The following is an 18,960-nucleotide window of genomic DNA, read 5'->3' on the forward strand; positions in this document are numbered from 1 at the left end:
TATGTTGTGTTCTAACATAAGCAAGCTAGACATCTGTGCAAATGTAGTGTATTTGTATCATCATGACAGCACCAAGGAAAAAACAAAGGACAAAAACGATAAAAATTACTGGTGTACTTTAGTGACATGGTAAAAATGATAAATTTATTAATTACTGCTTTTCGTTTAAACTATATTTTTAATACAGTTTTGAACATAAAAACTAAGCTGTTACTGTAACACCTAACACAAATGATACTGTGAGTAAAAGAATTCATGATTGCTTCGCAAGTTTTCGGCAGCATTCAAGTTAAGAATGTGCACACAGTGATAACACAAAACAACATTCATAAATGGCAAGACAGGACATAAATTATGAAACAGTATAATTGCTAACTCCACTTAAAAGCTGAAACTGTGTATACTGCATTTCAGGCTGTCATATCCCAAACAAAGGTATAATAGCAGAGCAGTGCAAATGCTGGAAATGTAATGGCGAAAACATACAGCACCACGATTGCAAACCGTACCCTAAAAATATAAGTCCAAGTTTAGCACTTTGGTAAAATAATGCACGATCGAAATCAATATTAGCAGAGTAGGTCTGTAATAATATTTATAATGAAGTCAGTTATAATCTAGCCATAACAGTATCCAAACCGTTACGAATAAAATACCAGTTTTTGTGAGTTTTCATCCAACGCTGCATACCATGGCTGAAATAATTTCCATTGTGATTTTTGTCGTAATTTTCGCAAAAAGAAAATTCTCTGCAAAACATATCACAACATGAACACACACTGCAACCAAAGAATGTGGTTGATAAAAAAAGTTTTGAAACTGTTCTTAATATGAAGTGAAACCAAGATTTATCACGTACCCATTATAATCAACCATTTCTTGACTATTTTATTTCGAAATAAATAATCAAAACGTCTGTGTTCTGAGTGCAATACAATGTACAATCAACAACCTAACTCCGTTAACTATAGCCAGAAAACAAAGCAAAGGGAATTGGCATTTTGTTTATAAACCAGAAAGTTGTGAGTAATAATTCACATACTTCATTTATACCGAAAGTCGTAATCTTTAAAACATTTTAGTAAAATATTTCATTAACTTTTGTTTTTAACAACAAATTTAAAATTTAATCCTACTCGAAGGTTGACCCAAGAAAACTTATAAGTCTGCAGGCTACTATATTTTCAAGAATAATGGGTTGAAAATTAGAAAACTAACAAAAACAGTTGATTCAGTAACATTAGGAACAATTTATGTATTCTAGTTCAGGTTTACCACTAAAGTGCGTTTCACAGCTCTTAATAAATAAAAGATATCTCCAATTCTTTAGAACAACCTGTCCCACAGTCAAACCAAAATTTACCTAAAACAAGTGTATTATGACGCAAAAATTCATTATGACGTATTTCCTAGTCATCGATCATCATGGTTCATTCATATCGTTACTTCCGCAGGCAAATCGGAAACTAGCAACTATAGCCTACTGCGATTGCTGAATTTGTCCAGCCCACAAAGCTGGACGCTGGAGTCTTAACTATTGTGATAGAATTGTTAGGTAAATCATTAGATAAAGTTAAATTTTTCAGTTAACCTCTCTCTGTTTTTTTTCGAGGTACAAATACTGAAATGGTCTAGCCTTGTAGCCTATACCGGTAAGTACCGGTATAAACGAAATTAGCAGTTACTTGACTAGGCGACCAGTCTTTCCATAGATCGTTTGATTGTGACGATCATAAGTTTATACGTTTATTTCAATTCAGCCCGCTTTAACTATTAACATGGTATTAACTATTAACAAGTGCATTTACAGTGGTTAAGGTTCATTAAAACATTAGTGGAACATACTCTGTACAGCGCACACAGCCGAAATTGCAAAAGCTTAATTTGAAAATATGAAATAGGTATTTTAAGAACGTTGCAGAACGCAATGTTTATGACTGTTGTATGAGTTTGTAATTACATGTTTACCATGTCTGAGTTTTTATGCGATTACATACATCAGCATCGAGTATTAAAGGATTATTTTGGTCATAACTAGGCTATTTCTGTATAACTTTCATACCTTAAAACCTTGGACAGATCGTATTGTATTGGACAGATCGTATTGGACGTATCTCCTTCCCATTCAGACCTTTATCTGCATGTGAGTGCAAAAGTGAAAGAGGGTACTGATTTATATGGTGTTACTATGTACATTTACAGATATATGCATTACCTGCAGTAGGTTATCCGATAAATATAGAAGTGTAAAACGCAACTTTATGCAGTAATGTGGAGGTCAGCCGTCGGAAATACTACTAAAGACATCAGTCGTCCTCAGGTTGATGACAATGCAGATGACGACTGGGAGACTGATGCAGATTTTGTGGTAGGTTTCTTTGTTTAACTGCTTTTTATTTTTATGCATAGAAACCCAGTTTGATTATTTTCTGGGTGGCCATGGTACTTCACTCGAGAGCATAGTAAGATGTGTGGTAACTCTTAACTGGTTCAGTTATAATTATTCACACATATATAAGGTTGATCATGATAAAGTTTATTTTTAAAACAGAGTCCATAGAATCAGTTGTATATGGATGTTAATTTTACATGGATATACACAATTCATATAACTTTGAACTGGTTATGCAAACTTTATTCTTTATCTGCAGGATGTACCATGCTAATAAAGTTGTTTTTGTTTCAATTTTGTAGAACGAAGTAAGTGAGCAGGAGCAAAGATGGGGTTCTAAAACAGTGGAAGGGTCGGGAAGAGTCGCCCATATCAGGTTCAACTTGGACTAACTTTGATGTGTTGTTATACTGTATATACAAAAAAAATTTTGTAAAAAGTTTATGAGAGTTTTGATTACAGGAGTGTCTGTACTCTCAATCTTTGAACATGTTTTTATTTACAAATTTTAAAACTGTAAATTGTAAGTTTGCATCTTTTATTGATTAATTGTTGTTTTGATTATTATTTTCATAATTATTAACATTGTGTTATGCTTTGTATTCTGAAATAAAATATTTTCATGGTATCTTTGATTTCATTTATTAGTGTCAACAAGCTACGTGAAGGTGTCCAAACGGATGATGCAAAGACAAAAGCTAAACAAATGGATGAAGGTCCGAAAGCATCTTATGGGTAAAAATGCTTTTGTTGCTTGCTATGTCACATGAGCCTGCTTTTGGTGCTAACTACAACATTCGGAATTTTTTCGTTTTGTTTAATATACTTTTTGTCATCTTTCCAACCATTAAATATTGTTGTCGCTTTCACCAGCTATGGTGGAAAGTTTGGCGTTCAAAAAGACCGGATGGACAAGTCAGCTGTGGATGCATCCTACCAGGCAAAACTCAATGCCCACCAGTCACAGACAGATGCTTCAAAAGGTTTTGGTGGAAAGTACGGAGTTCAAAAAGATCGGGTTGACAAGGTGGAATCTTCATGTTAACTTCACAACTACTAGTAGTACAACATATACATTGACACTGAGGTCTTTTCGACATAGTAGCAACAGCATAGCAATGTTATTACAAACTAACAACTTTATTTGTATGAAAGAATAGTACAAAGCATTATGCAACTCAAAACTGGATTATTTGTCAGGCTACTGACTAAGTAATTGTACATAAATTAGAGTGTTTACTATATATATACATATCTGTTATATCTGCTTTTACATGTTTTGCGCAGTCAGCTGTAGATTACTCATACAAGGAAAATCTTGCCAAACATAAGTCACAAACAGATGCAGCGAAGGGTTTTGGTGGAAAGTATGGTGTGGAAAAAGACAAAGTTGACAAAGTAATCTTTACTCATGCTTGGTAACATTGCAACAATTGTAGCTTTAAGAAATGTCATTTGCTGTCACTGAAAAAGCTTTCAGAAGGTGTCGATCTCCATAAAGGTGATACAGATCACCATAATTTATCCTAATGTTTTTTAAATCATTACCAGGTTATTTTAGACAATTTTCTAATTAAATTTTTGAATAACGTTACGGACAGAAAAATAAACCAACCAAAGTAATGTTTACATGAAAAGATGTACGTTGCATAAAGTAACATCCTGTTTCCCCTGTGGCATCCGATTTAATGTATTCACAAAGAAATGCCAATGTAATGTCAATGTCATTCCTAAAGTGTATGTAGTTATTTATTGTATTGTTTAGTCCGCCGTTGGATTTGATTACCATGCAGAGAGAGCCAAACACGAATCCCAAGAAGGTAAATCTATACATTTATAAGTATCATTGCAATGTTTAAAACTTAGTATATATATATATTTGTTTCTCTAGAAGTTGTAAAGCGATTTAGAGCTTTTAGCAGGAAAAGCAGGTCTATAAATGCTGCGTATTATTATTTATATACTGCGAAAACTCAGTAAGCGGAAACTAAAGGGATCCATTGAATTACATCAAATTTTAAAATAAAAATGCTGTTTCAACCTTGGGCTTTCAAAAGCACTTTGAATTACCTGAAATTTTTAATTAAAAAGAATTTCAATTAGCGACAGCTATGTACTTTTAATTTACTGAATATTTTGCCTGGAGAGATTAAATTGCCATACTTTGAGTTAAACAAAGCAGACAACGTTAACTGAGTATACCAACAGATGTATACCACTTGTTTTAGATTTTTTTTCGCTAAGCTCTAACTTAATAGTGACCGATGGTGGTTTGATTTTGCCTTTTACTTGAAAACAATTGTATTTTTCTGCATTTAGACTATGCAAAGGGATTTGGTGGCAAATATGGTGTACAAAAAGACCATGTTGACAAATCTGCAGTTGGCTATGAGTATCAGGCTAATCTTAGCATGCATGAATCACAGAAAGGTATTTGTCTCTATAACTTGACTTCATTCTTTTCGTACTTTGATTTCAAAAATTTAATGTTCAAGCAATCTTATAAAATGTGAAAACATTTTGCTAAAACAATCGAATTGTCTATCAACATGATTTATTTTACTTTCCTGCAATATGAGGAGGGATTAACTTGATTTTGCAAGTGGTTTTGCTGGTGTGGTCTGATTTAAAATTTTCGTTGGGATTATTTTGCATGGCTAAGATTATTCTGTCGGATTTGGTGGTAAGTACGGTGTGCAGAAAGATCGTCAGGACAGTGCGGCTCATGGCTGGGACGAGAAACAATCGCTCTCAAAACATGAATCGCAAAAAGGTTGGAAATTTATCACTTCACTCACTCATGCACTGTTTTGTTTTATTTTTGCTGCATTTCACCATAAACTACTTTTTAGCATGCTGGTGTTAATTACAATCACAAGCAAAGAAAGCAAAAGCTTATCCGTACATAAGCCCTACTTTTTAAAACAGTTATTTAATAGACATTTTGAATCTTTCAGTTTAAATTCAAGTTGTTGTAGTACATAGATGGTTGATGGTAAAGTTAGTTGAACAGAGGAACTTGATCATTTGAACTTGACAAAATCTGTAAAATGATGTTTGTAATAAACAGCAGTGTAATTATTTTGTGCTTGTATTGTGATTATGATCGCATGAGCAGATTATTCTACCGGTTTTGGTGGAAAATACGGAGTCCAGAAAGATCGGCAAGATAGTTCAGCTCACGGCTGGGATGAGCAAGGCTCTCTTGCTAAGCACGAGTCACAAAAAGGTTATTTTTATCTCTTGAGTTGTTTTCCTTACTATATACCACTGGTGGTCACTTTTGATAAAATTTATAAAACAAAGTAAAGTACTCAACCATTATTAGTTCAAAAGATTTACTGTTGTTGTTGTATTACCAGTTTCACCATAGCCTTTTACCATTAAAACTCATGATAATTATCCTGTAAATCATTGTGTTTCAATTTATTTTGTTAACACTTGAGGAATTCACTATGACGAACATTTGTCATTGATTCAGATGTGATTAAGAACCATTTGCACCTGTTTATTAAGTGGATGTTTGGCTTAATTTCGTTGATTTTTGTGTGGTTTTTGCAATTATTTTTGTTGTAAAATTTGCATGTGCACGGACAGATTACTCTTCTGGCTTCGGTGGAAAATACGGAGTCCAAAAAGATCGTCAAGATAGATCTGCTCATGGCTGGGAGGAGCAAAGCACTCTCGCCAAACACGAGTCACAAAAAGGTTGATAAGTGCCCAAGATCAACTCTTTCCATATCAGTCTCATTTTTACATATTAAAACCAAACCTACACCAGAAAGGGTCTTTCATCGACCTGCTACAAACCCATTTTAATCGCATTTTAAACGTTTACATCGTTATTTTATTTTTGGATTGCTGTATACACGTGCACTTAGTCTTTATCATGTTTTATTTCATGCCGGTATCATATCATCACAAGCATGTTTTTTTTTTGCATGATAAAGATTACACGACCGGATTCGGCGGTAAGTACGGTGTGCAGAAAGATCGGCAAGACAAAGCGGCTCATGGCTGGGGTGACCAGGAAGCTCTCTCTAAACACGAATCCCAGAAAGGTGACTGAAAAAGTTTCCCCATTTCTCTGTTGTTGAAAGTAGAGCATAAATCCAATATGTCTCATTTCTTTTTGATGTGAAATAAGATCTATTCTGCATACTTGCATTTGTATTGTATGCATGTTTGTCACTTCACAGGTATACTGTTCAAATACATTTACCTCCATGTACATGACACCATCACCTGCGATTTCAAATTTGCCTTATCTGCAACGTACAAGTGATTACATACGAAAGTGAAAGTTTGCTAAAAGATATTTGATGTTGTTTCAGATTATTCCAAAGGCTTTGGTGGTCAATATGGCGTACAGACCGACCGCAAAGATGAGGTGCTGACAGTGTTATTCTTTACCAAGTCCAGCATTAATTGCTTATAATGATTAATATATTCATATGGGCATTACAGTGATACATTCATGAATAACGGGGCTTTTATCTTTCTCCAGTCTGCCGGCACGTTCGAAGACATGTCCGGTGTGACCACAAGTTACAAGAAAACAGCTGCAGGTAATTTCCATGTTTCTGCCATTTCAACTTTTCACTTGTTAGGCCAAAATGATATCATAAATTTAACCTAACAAAGTGCCGTTCAATTAAGTTGGTGGAAGTGCGGGAAACCTTCGAAGCAAATTCGAAAACCTCGCCATGGCAAATGAAGAAGAGAACCGAAAGAGAGCAGAGGAAGAGAAAGCGCGGAGAAAGGCGCGGGAGGAAAGTGAGAGAAAAGCATTGGAACGAAAGCAGCAGGTTCGTTACTTAGTCATTTTTGATCAATATGTAGGTTTATATTTCAAAGAAGACGTTACTCATCTTCATTTGTAGATTAGCGGTTTCCAACGTATGGTACACATAACACTAGTTAGCGATTTGTGAGATTTTGCATTTGGCGAGTTAAATGAATGAAACGCTGGGGCTTCAGAAACATACACACCGACAGTTATCAATACCATATTGTTTCAAATTATTGGGCTTGTGGTTTATAGTGAGTTGGGCTGTAATTGTGATGACATTTTTTACAACTCAGAAAATGGTCGCTCTTCGTGATAATCGTAAATTATTGTCAGAGGTTTAAGAGAAAGTTAACTTGAAATCCAGGTTTTAAATAAACTTAAACTTGCATTTGACACATCCCAAGAAATATATGTGAACAGTTATAAAATAAACAACAGCATTAAACAAGGAGCAACATTGTATAAGAAAGTAAGAGACCGTCAACCATAGTAATTAATATAAATCACAGTAACAAAACTTGAATGACAAAAGCAAAGCATGCAAAAATAATAAAGTAGAAAATTAACAAAATACTCCTTCATTCTAATTGTGTTAGCTGCACAAAAAAGTGTTGGTTTGTATTGCAGTTGTTTTTAAAATGTGTTACAATACCTAACATAATAAGTTATACCTAACATAATAAGTTAAACCTAACGTGTTGCAAATATTTGTAATGACCTTCTACTGCTTAATTCTCCTGCTAACTTTAGGAGGAAGATTTTCATCAGCAAGAAGCAGAGGACAGACGGAGAATGGAAGAAGAAGAAGCAAGTGAGCAAAAGGAGAGAGAAAGGAGAGAAGAAGAGGAACGACAATGGAGAGAGCAAGAGGAAAGACGACAGGAATACGAAGAAGAGAAGATTAAAGAAGAAGAAAGTAGGGCTCTTCCACCTGGACCACAGGAGGTATGTTGAGTTACTACTTTCATAATCTAACATTGCTACACTGACAATAGGATGTCAATTGCTACCCTCCTGAATTTAATAATTACCGAGCATTTAGTTGTCGTCTACAATGGCTTAATCAACATCAGTAGATTTACAGAAAAATACTTTAGTCAGTATTGAGTGGATTGATAGACTGCCTTAAGCAGCAGCAACATAATTTAATACAAAGTCTGTAATAAGTTACTTTACTTGCGGTGCTCTCAGGCTTATGAACCAGAACCCACTTACGTTGAAGACACGGCCTACGAAGACGTACCAGCCAGACAAGACGGTGGAGGTTTTGACGCATACGAGAGTGAGTCTTTCTCTTGTCACTAACCTTGCCGTTTACTGATCTTTCATATTTTGACCTTGAACTCTTATTTAGCGTTCGGCGGAGAACCTGCTCAACAGGTCGATGATGAAAATGTGTACGCTGGAGTTGATGAAACTCCTCCTGCCAATCAGGGATTGCGTGCAAGATCTTTGTTCGACTACCAAGCAAGTGAGTATATTTTCTACATCTCAACTTTTCCTTTGAACATTGAGGTCGGCTTGCTCTGCTACGTCGCAAAGTTGTTATGCACTTAGCTGACTTATCTTCAAAGCAGAAATATTTGGTGTATTTAAAAATTGAAATTGTGGTTTTAATGAGTTTAAACATCGTCCGATGCAGTATTCCTCATGCATATGGTCTTCTGCTGTTAATGAATCAGTTGTTTATTTCTCTTATTTATTCACTTTTCCAGCCGGTGATGACGAGATTACATTTGATCCGGATGAAGTCATCACCAACATCGATCAGGTGGATGAGGGGTGGTGGAGCGGAACATGTCATGGTAAAACCGGACTTTTTCCGGCAAATTTTGTCGAACTAATCGAGTGAACGGGGATGCACTATCATCCTCCATCATGAAGATTCCCTTGTGATGATGCTGTACTCTGTATGGCAAGCACACAGTGCTTCGTCTGTTTTGTAATGAAGCAATGCTTTTATCATTGTGCAGACAAGCGTATCTTATTCAGAATAGTTTCATATATATTTGTCGATGATTTTTGATTGTATAAGTGGCTCAAGCACATTTAACTTGTTTCGTTGCTGACAAATATCTGATCCTCTTTAAATGGCAAAATCTAATCAAAACTTATCTGGCTGCCTTTCGTTTTCATTCCTCTGATCATTTTGCTTTTGTATTTTGCGCACTTACATATTCGAGATCGCCGCTGTATTAATTATGTTTCATTCATGGACTCGTATAATAAGTGGACAGCATTATCTTGTCCACCATTATCTGTATAACAATATATCATTTTGACAAAGTCATCTCTCGCTTCAGAACTTAACTGTAGCAACTTGTCAGAGAAACCTTCATGGAGCCACTTTGTTATGGTGGCAAGTTTCAAGAAAAACTATCACAAACCTACACCTGTATAATGAAGCAGTGTTGCACTTGCCGAGACAGGGAACTAGTGATTTCTTACGCGCTTTCAATACATATCTGGTCCAGAAAACCATACATGCCTTCAAAGTATTGTATATTCAAAGTACCTTTTGTAATAATACGACATAGTGCAATCTACAAGCATTTTATTTACATGCAATGACATAACGACCAAATACAATTCTACTTAGGGGTTGATTGTCGCCAGAAAAAAGTCCGCGATAAACTGAGTACATCGCAGCGGAGCAACCTCGTGAGTTATTACTGGTTGCTATAGAAAAAATCTTTTGTCTGGCAACGCCCTCGCTACAAGTTGGCGACCAAAACACGGGACAACACAATCACACCAGTGTGCACATTTCTCGATACGCGGTAACTACACCATTCATACGCTGTGGTATATATGTACATATAACGCAACCTGTCGGTATTTACAAATTTATTACAATTCAATCAGGTTATGATCGGTAAAAACCACGCTCAGGTGTAAATTGAAAAATTGCCTACAACAATATGCTGTCAATCAAATTGGCGGCTGCTGATAATACAGGGCTACGCTGTCAATTAGACAACTGATGCGTTTTATACATGCGTACACCTAGCGAGCTATAAAATGAGTGCAACAACCAAGTTTAACACAGGCTGAAAACCTTTATCTACGTCACTAAATCTTATCAAGTTACATGATAACCAATGCATCAAAATCGCTAATGTCAGTAAAAGTGGTGTCCAAGTTAACAGTAATTTTATGTTCACTTGTGCGAGCAACAAGCTTGTTATCGTGTGTCACACTAGAGCAGGCAAAGCAATGCGACGTAAAAATAATTGTCATACTCAAGTTTAACGGCTTTGGGTTTCTCCGACATACAAACACTTCACAAAATGCTATATACATCACTAGTATGAACGCATAATGTACAACTGCATAAGGTCATTTCATTATACAAGGGTTACATTAATAGGAGCATAAAAACATTCACAATCTTGCCACAATAAGTAAGTTGAGATAGACTTGTGGTTGGTGCCAGGTGCAATAGATATCAGATTGATTTAGCAAAAAAAAAAGAAAATTGTTACGCTGCAAAAAGCTAAGAGCTAAAATGTACCAAGAAGGTGGTATTACGAAAAAGGCATTGTCCATTTAAAGAGTGTCTCTCACAGGCTGGTCGTGGGATAACGTATTTGCATAATAAAACGCACGCCGTACTGAATATTGACTATGTACATATTGATAAGGGATAGTTTGTCAAACAAGCAGCAGCCAGTACTATGCTTTGCGCACAAGGTCGCATGCAATATGACAAAATAACTAGCTGTTAAAACCACACACTGAGCGAGCAGATAACTACAACATGATTTCTCCTAAAAATGAAACATAGTCTCCGACTGCAGGTGAGCTCAGGCGAAATACATGTTCCTGACTGTGTTCTGATGCACCACGACAGCTTTGGACATTGCTTGAAGTTGAGCGTCTTGGTCGTGCTGAGTATGACCACTCTGTAGAGATCCCTCACCACTGTGGATCAGAACATACTTAGTTAGGTCACCGAATATACTGCAATATCAGTTTGTTAGCAACAATATGTTAGAAAACATTCATCTGTTACTTATAGTGATGCCACACATTCACAATCAAAGTATTCAGGCTTTTTAAAAGATTTCTGGTAGCGTCATATGATGGCTAGAGTAGGAATTTGATTTCACAAGTTGAATTGGAATTTGATTATATAGACCGTAAGTACCAAGTATATTAAGTTGAAGCTTACCTGTCATGGTCTTTGTCAACAAGATGATATCGAGCTCTAAACGCCACCAAGTGGGCATAGTAAGCAGGAGCAGGGATAGAGACGGAGCGCGTGCATCTCACGTACGTATGACAAAGCTGATACGTGAGAATTTGGAGATCATCGGCCATGAAATTGTTGTCATCCCATAGCACATGGTAATGGGATGGTCTTGATGTGCCCTGTTGAATATAAAAACTTTGATGAATACCTAGACCTGACTCAAGTGCCTATGGGCTAATAACACTATGTTGCTTATATATGCCTATTGACTAGTCTTGTATACTTTGCGATAGCTTTGTAAAGCTTAACGGATGTACAGTGGAAGGTGACATGCTGTAACTAACAGACCTGTATGCCAGCATGGCTGCAAAGGTAGAAGTCAAATTCGGTAGGATGACAGATTCCAATGTCGACAGTGGTGCCAGCAGGAATGTTACCGCTCTTTCCACTCCTGTCCTCATGGTTTCGACAGAAGAGTCTGGTGTGATGGCGCTTCTGTACCACGATGAAAGTGATACCTGGCTGGTAGCCAACTTCAAGCATCGTGCAAGCTTCACGAATTGCGCGTAGTTCCGTCGATAATACCTGATACGAACATATTCCAAAAACATCACGACATTAAACAAATTGCGTATGTTTCACATGCATCATTGCACATGCTTTGCACAAATTATTAATTGCTTATTGAAGTCATGCCATAGAAAACTGATTGAGTAAAAAGTTAATGAAATAAACGAATGAAAATCTGCTTTTACCTGTTGGAACTGGCCCTCAGAGACACCATCTCTGTACATGATGACACGTACAGGCTTGTAGTGTGTTGCCTTGTAGAACTCAATCATGAGATCACGAACCATGATGGCAAGGTCACGTATAATCTCTTCACGGTGTTGCTGGACACGCACAGTTGCGCTGTATCGCGATGGGTGGGCATCCATGCTGGCAACAACCTGTACAGTTGGAAAATACAGTAAGAGGAGTAACCGAACTGGATGCTGGCACTGAATTAACGCTGGCAAAATCTTACAAATCTATGATACTGTCGTATGGAAGAAATACACCATAAAAATCAACTAAGGATTGTGATAACGCACATTGACCATCCGTCAATTACTTACTGCAGCAATGGAGGGCTTTCTCATGTCACCAGCAGGAGGATGCGTGACGTCAGCACCAAAAAATATCACAGGATCATTGAAGATTTTAGGTCTATAGAGACAAATGTGAGTAACTACTGTTGTGGTGAAAACTTTAGCATAAAATGAGAACAAAGAAGTCGTGTTGCACGAACCTCAATGATGGCACCAGAATGTTATTGACACCGCCAAGCTTAACGTTGATCTTCAGGCACAAGTTGGATAAGGTTTGCGGCGAAGTTTTCACAACATTCTTCACCTGCACACACTGGGTGGCGATACCGAGAAGAGTATCGCCGACTCGCTTCACTTCAGCTAAAAAATCAAAAGGTTTTATGGTTATTTCTCGGAAACATAGAAAATATTAATAAACGAATTTACTTAAGATTAGTCTCCTGCAGCTTACCATAAACTGGAGTTTTGCCTGGTAAAATGACAACTATCAATTGCAAGGCACGAAATTCATCACACAAATGTCTGCAAAACAAAGTAAAATAAGTACCAACGCCACCTTAACTGAAAACACAGGTAGCTCCAAGATGTAACTCACCTAAATAAAGGTTCCACATGCTCAGAGCCCTGAGCATATTTACAAAACACCGGCGTTCCCCTTATGGGCATGCCAGCATCTTCGGAGATGCGCTGAAGACTTTTAATAAAACCTCTTAAATGTTGATCCTGTGGAAATCATACGGAAATGACAGTAAATATACAGTTGCAAATTTTTCTGTGGAGCCCAGGATAAAAGAATGTATGTCAAGAAGTTTAGCTTTAAATTTTTTCATGGACCAGTATTTCTACCGCATCATGCTGTCTGTCTGTACTACACCCTAGCTGTTAACTAACATTGCAATTTACTAACTACTTGTGCGCTACATATCTTTGTTAGAAATTAGTAACACAAATGATAACACTCACCGAACACATTCTCTGATGTGCAAAGCACGCGATCGCCCAAACATCGATGCTAATTCCGGAGTGAAACTGTTTCCCACGCATGTCCCAGACACCCTGGTTGGGTGTTGCTTGCATTCGAGTCTGTTAAAAATATGTCCGATGTGCGTATTCAAGTGAGTTCTTGTCATTTTTAAAGCCTTAATACTCTGATCATATCCATGTTCATTTTCAAATCACAGCATCCAATGTTTTAACTGTATAAACATCCGATTTCACAAATAACATTGTTGTATTCACTTACGTCTCCTCCATATTGTATCTTGGGAGGTGGAAGCACACGACCTCTGACCTCAGTCATTTCATCGATAACCTAAATCACATTTCCATGTTTCAAAGATTGAAAGATGTCATTAAATTTACACAAACATGCTTTATCGTCAAAAGTCTAAAATATTTTTTTAAGTTTCTATTGAAAGAATGTGATTAACCTGGATGCCAAATTCCTTCACATATGGATCATTGTTGAACTGCGCTTTCCGTACCAGGGTGGCGATCTCCTTTTCTCTGTCAGGTGCCGAACGAGCAGTTGCCTTTTATTAGATAACAAAAGAGCTTAATACTAAATGGAACGATATTCCAACTTGATATTGGATTTCTAACCACATTCAATAAGCAGCTACATTGTACTTCACAAGAAAATATGGATTTATCATAATGCTCAAGTACCTTAATCATGGTTGAGGTTTGACTGTCAGTGAGCTTCTTGATGCATCTCTGTCCCTGAACAATGTTACAAACCTCAATGGGGAGGTAAGTATGCTTCTGTTCCTGGCCTACTTGTAAGCATGGTAGAAATGGAAACCTGGATGCAGGGAAAACAGTTAAGTGCATATAATCTTAACTTTCCATATAATAGCATGGTGAGTTATGGTTACAACTCAGCACGTGATTCATTTATATTGATCAGTGCTAAGAAGATCGTAAACAAGTTGAAGGTCACGTCCTATCTGTACGTTGGAAAGTTGATAATGTCATAATCAACCACAAGTGACCTCAAAACCACTTTTCAACAAGCTTTCTTGGCAATGTTTAACACTTGATTATGACTCACTGCAATGTTTTGCTGTGCTTCTCTTGAAAGTATCTTGCAACAGAGCATTCCACTGTCTGGCCGGATTCTAAGTGTAACGGAAATGTTTGTGATGTTGCTGCACGACGAGTTACATTACAAACTCGGTATTTTCGTCGCATAGTTCCACAGTGTGTAATTTCAACCTAAATGAGACAAAAAGTTAGTGTAACCACCAGATTTTTAAGCAGGACAATCAAACACTTACAAATTAACTAAGTTATAATAAGTCAAGGAAAACTTAACAAAATTGCTGGAGTAAGTATATTAAAGCCTTCTTTCACCTTTAGGCCTCTAATTTCTTTGGTAAATTTGACCCTTTGGGAATCAGTGAGTCCACGAATCATTCTTAAATCATCTACTCTTAATTCGAGTACATCACATAAAAACTGTACACAGGATTGTGCTCGATAGAAGGCAGTTGCAGACACTGTAAAAATCAGATTTTTATGAATTAAGAACACTTTTTAACTTTACAAAGCCAACAACGCAAAGAAAATTAAGCACCATCAATATTAAGCATCATCTTCCATTGCGACGGTCTCATTGACTGGTGAAAACCAAACCACACCTCTCGTCCACCACCTAGTGGAGGAGTGTAACCCTCAGGTGCAGAAAAGAAAGATCTTCCAACGGGTGTATATCTGTTTAAAAAGTTATAAATCCCAATCACAACATTTGTAGCAGTGGCTTGTGTGACTAGACCCAAGCATTTTTGCACAGCTTGCACTGACGAGACAGCATATGTAATACCTTTATCACTATGAAAAATAAAGCACTACAAAGATAACATTTTCATGATAATTCCAATTTTAGGATGATTTTGATTGTTCCTATTGTAAGGTTCAGATTATTTTGCCACTGTAATTAAAGTAGGGTTCTAGAATCAATACCTATGTTACAAACAATTTTATTTAACTCTAAATTTTGTTAAACGTGTATTATAGCGCTTTGTGCTTAAGTGTTTTGTTTTGGTTAGAAAAAAGTGATTCAATTGGTCTCCTAAGCCCTGAGTTATCAAGCTTCAATTGTGTAACAGTGACAGAATTAATAGCAGTATGTAACGGAAAACAATAAAACAAACCTCATTGATGGCAGATGCCTCATCACAACATCAAGCGCTTGCACAGTTTCAAATGGTATTCCATGCATTTTTCCCTCCAGAGCTAATTTAAGCGAATACAAAGACACCCGAGACACCCATTTAATGGCAACAGTAAAAGTTCGATCACGGCCTTCCCCGGGTAGAGTTACTTCCACCTCAAGCTAAAAACCAATGAATATGTAACAATGTAAGCGAAATGAAATTAGGATTTTGGTGATCAGATAAATTGGAACAGTGGTCTGATAATATGTGGGGTCGTAAGTAACAACGTTGCTGGAAACAATTATCAAACATGTGCTAGCTGGCAAGTTTTGTCATGGGAATGTAACTATGGGCCAAGCTTCAAATCAGAGTCAAACAATAAAACATGAAACAAGTGAGACCAGTGTAGGAAAAACACAGAGGGCAGTTTTAAACATGCCTCGATCACGTACAAACTAGTCATGACAAAATCCTCTTTCACACTCAATTTTGTTTACTGGGAAAGGTGTGTAGACTTAAGATGAATCATTGAGCAATATCGACTTGCGGTCGTATATATCTATTGTGAAACTGTAATACATGATCTACGTTTTATACCTTGGTAACACTTACAAACTAACGAATAACAAATAAAACACTTAGGAATTAATCCACTACAATCTAAATATAGAATCTAATTATGTTTTAGTATATTAGATTAGATTTAGTGTAGCCTAAAAGATTATAGTACCTTGCTGTAATGCAAAGTTTTAACAGGACGGGCCTACTGCTATACTTAATCGTGTATTCATTTTGCTGTAGTGTTTTCATTAATTATTTCTTTGTTTTTCCAGAGACATGGTCAAGCTCTGGATAACTGTTCACTTCTTCATAACAAAACTTTGAAATGCCTCACACACCTTCTGCTTGTCTATGGGCAGTGGCTGTGCTGTGTAAAGATTCTTCCTCCCATCGAACACAGGCTTGCGATCTTGAAATATGGCAGATCGGAAGTTCTCAACCATTGTGTTGATGATTTCCCTGTGAAACCAAAATTTTATACTGAAGTCTATACAAAATAACTGCAAATGGAAAAGAATGAAATGTCAATAATTTTGCACAACATGTATATAAACAGCATAATTTACTTATAATAAAATTACTTTAAGGACTATGTTACACAGCAGGACCAACACAAGTGATTTACCGGTTGACTCTTCTTGGGCACTTGTCTGGTTTAATATCTATGTCATAATGATGAATGTCTCCATTGGGAATGGTTACTTTGAAATAGTTTGCTTTTAACCAAATAGGTTTTCCTAGTTGGCCAGTGTTGGGCCTTGGGGGAGGATGGAAATCTAAATCCCGAGCAGGGGCAGCCAAAGGAAAGCGTGGATCCATCAGTGCTAAGAATAGGTGAAAGAATATTATGTTTACAGTTTGTTCGCACATAACAGTGTGAATACTCTAACTTTTGTAATAGATGCGCCTAGGCATCCAAGGACTTTAAAAACATTGGATGCTTAAATTTGACAACTCAAAATAGCTTGTGGATTAGCCTACAGAGCTAACATAGCATAGCATAGCAACAATGAAAGCTAACAAGTGAAATGGTTTATTGAGCTAAGTTTTGCAAAAAAGCATATTCTTGAGTATCCTTATTCATTTTCTATTTTTGGAAATGGTTCTGTAACATTTGACATACATCGTCATAATGCAAAGATTTAGATTCAATTTTTACCAACTAATGTTTTGTGATATAGGTTAAAACTTAAATAAACTTCAGCTTTTTCAATTTATGGCTTTTACACTATCTCATACTAGCAGCTGCTATATGAAAATTAGATAATAATTATCACAGTTTACTGACTGACTGTAACAAACTTGTATCAGGCTGTATGTAAGTAGAGGTTATATATGTTAAGCTCTATACAACAGTCACAACAGAGCAATTTTTACTTGCTCTCTAAGGTTATAGGAAAGCTGCCAATTGCGAGTTTCATTCTCTATAAAGACTTTGCATTATTATAATTTCTTCACCATGGGCAGATAGAATGATCTGGGACAGAGTGAAGCTAAAACAATGGCATTGCCTGGAATCAGTCATGCAAACCAGGTTTCTGTGGTAATAAAAATAGATTAATTCTCAAAGGAGAGTGGATGCCCAGTAGACATTGATTAGTTCAATTTTAGATGACCAGTGGGCGTCCATTGTCTTTTCAGGATAATCACTTTAAACTGTGCTTCAGGGCACAGATTCATTGTTTTTGTTTTCTCTGTGCCAATACTATGATATATGCAGAGCATGAAGAAATTAAATTAATGCAAATCTTTATAGAAGATGTTACTCACAATAAAGAGAAGAGATAAGGACTTAGATGTACCTTTAGGGTATAATTGGTGTAGAGTTTCTGTCAGCATATTAAGGTTAGGCTATAGTTTAAGCCTTATACCCCATACAGGTATGTTATAATTAGACAGCAAACAGTATTTCCGGTAACTAGTTTTGTTATATCAAGTGGTAGCCTAATTATTGCTCACACAAAAAGGTTTTAAAAAGGTAAAATAGTTATTAGAAGTAAAAACTAAAGTTTTGACGTACTGCACAAAATGTTAGTTGCTATCAATTAAATATAAATCCTTTGAATCAAATGAATTGCTACCAATTGCCCAGGGGCATCCACTCAAATAATTAAAAAGGTATTATATAAATCCTTTGAATCAACTGTACGGCTATCAACTGCCCAGGGGCATCCACTCAGAGAATTAGAAAGGTATTGAATGAATATACAACCAGAAATCTTTCTAACACAGGCTAATTTATTCTACCTATATACAGTAAAAAGTAATGAATTGTTATGAATACAGTATTTGAAATCAAATGTTTTAAAGCACACTTATTAACTTTGTTAGCATAGCTTCAAAATTATAAATGAAAATTGTTTGACAGCTCTACTTACGTCGACCATTTGGAGGAATCATGGTCTGTGTTGGAGGTTGCAAGGTAACCCCAACAGATGGCACTTGAGGAGTTATTGGCTGTGGTTGCGGGGCAGCACCCAGGGAGTACTGGGGCATAATGGGCTGGCCCTGCCCTGAGGGTTGGGGATACATCAGACTGGCAAAGTTTTTTTCCACTGTATCCTTCATACAAGGCAGTGATGATGGGGCAAGGCACTGGCGGAGCGACCGTCAGCGGCAATGCAGTAATTTAGATTAAAATTACAAAATAAAAAACACACTTTAGCTTATTCCTGAAAAATAATGCTATGTTTATTAAATTTTTGGCATTTTGTTTGTGACTTAACATCAGTTTGACGTCCTCAATGCTACTATTTTAAAAAATTCACCAA

General features: G+C 36.5%; 2 protein-coding genes and 1 long non-coding RNA gene across 8 annotated transcripts; 1 reads left to right on the top strand and 2 right to left on the bottom strand.

Moving 5' to 3' along the window:
• Positions 1-32: 32 nt before the first annotated feature.
• Positions 33-995, bottom strand: LOC143446005 (uncharacterized). The gene is made up of 3 exons (XR_013113877.1): positions 860-995; positions 657-749; positions 33-510 (listed from the first exon to the last, which is right to left on the bottom strand). It is a non-coding gene; the product is annotated as an uncharacterized LOC143446005 (long non-coding RNA).
• A 1,033-nt stretch (positions 996-2,028) lies between these two features.
• On the top strand, positions 2,029-9,474 carry LOC143445933 (src substrate cortactin-like). Of its 6 annotated transcripts, XM_076945355.1 has the most exons (19): positions 2,029-2,143; positions 2,268-2,368; positions 2,695-2,768; positions 3,041-3,127; positions 3,266-3,419; positions 3,680-3,790; positions 4,158-4,212; positions 4,712-4,822; positions 5,055-5,165; positions 5,511-5,621; positions 5,990-6,100; positions 6,343-6,453; positions 6,727-6,782; positions 6,900-6,960; positions 7,052-7,200; positions 7,935-8,129; positions 8,376-8,466; positions 8,539-8,655; positions 8,900-9,474. In XM_076945355.1, the coding sequence occupies exons 2-19, from the start codon at positions 2,270-2,272 to the stop codon at positions 9,034-9,036; spliced, it is 1,941 nt and encodes a 646-aa protein (XP_076801470.1). In that variant the 5' UTR covers positions 2,029-2,143; positions 2,268-2,269; the 3' UTR covers positions 9,037-9,474. The 6 variants fall into 6 exon arrangements, with proteins under 6 accessions (XP_076801470.1, XP_076801461.1, XP_076801478.1 ...); XM_076945346.1 differs by lacking the exon at positions 2,029-2,143 and having other exon boundaries at positions 2,206-2,368; XM_076945363.1 differs by lacking the exons at positions 2,029-2,143; positions 5,055-5,165 and having other exon boundaries at positions 2,206-2,368.
• Positions 9,475-9,721: 247 nt separating this feature from the next.
• Positions 9,722-18,882, bottom strand: LOC143445925 (protein argonaute-2-like). Its single transcript, XM_076945333.1, has 19 exons — positions 18,568-18,882; positions 16,815-17,013; positions 16,528-16,648; positions 15,626-15,807; positions 15,049-15,185; positions 14,826-14,971; positions 14,524-14,687; positions 14,139-14,274; positions 13,901-14,002; positions 13,714-13,782; positions 13,434-13,553; positions 13,066-13,193; positions 12,922-12,992; positions 12,671-12,830; positions 12,498-12,588; positions 12,135-12,329; positions 11,728-11,964; positions 11,359-11,558; positions 9,722-11,108 (listed from the first exon to the last, which is right to left on the bottom strand). Exons 1-19 carry the CDS (start codon positions 18,755-18,757, stop codon positions 10,991-10,993), a joined length of 2,766 nt encoding a protein of 921 aa, XP_076801448.1. The 5' UTR covers positions 18,758-18,882; the 3' UTR covers positions 9,722-10,990.
• Positions 18,883-18,960: the final 78 nt, after the last annotated feature.

Source organism: Clavelina lepadiformis, chromosome 1 (genome assembly GCF_947623445.1).
Source record: "Clavelina lepadiformis chromosome 1, kaClaLepa1.1, whole genome shotgun sequence".
Lineage (NCBI taxonomy): Eukaryota > Metazoa > Chordata > Ascidiacea > Aplousobranchia > Clavelinidae > Clavelina > Clavelina lepadiformis.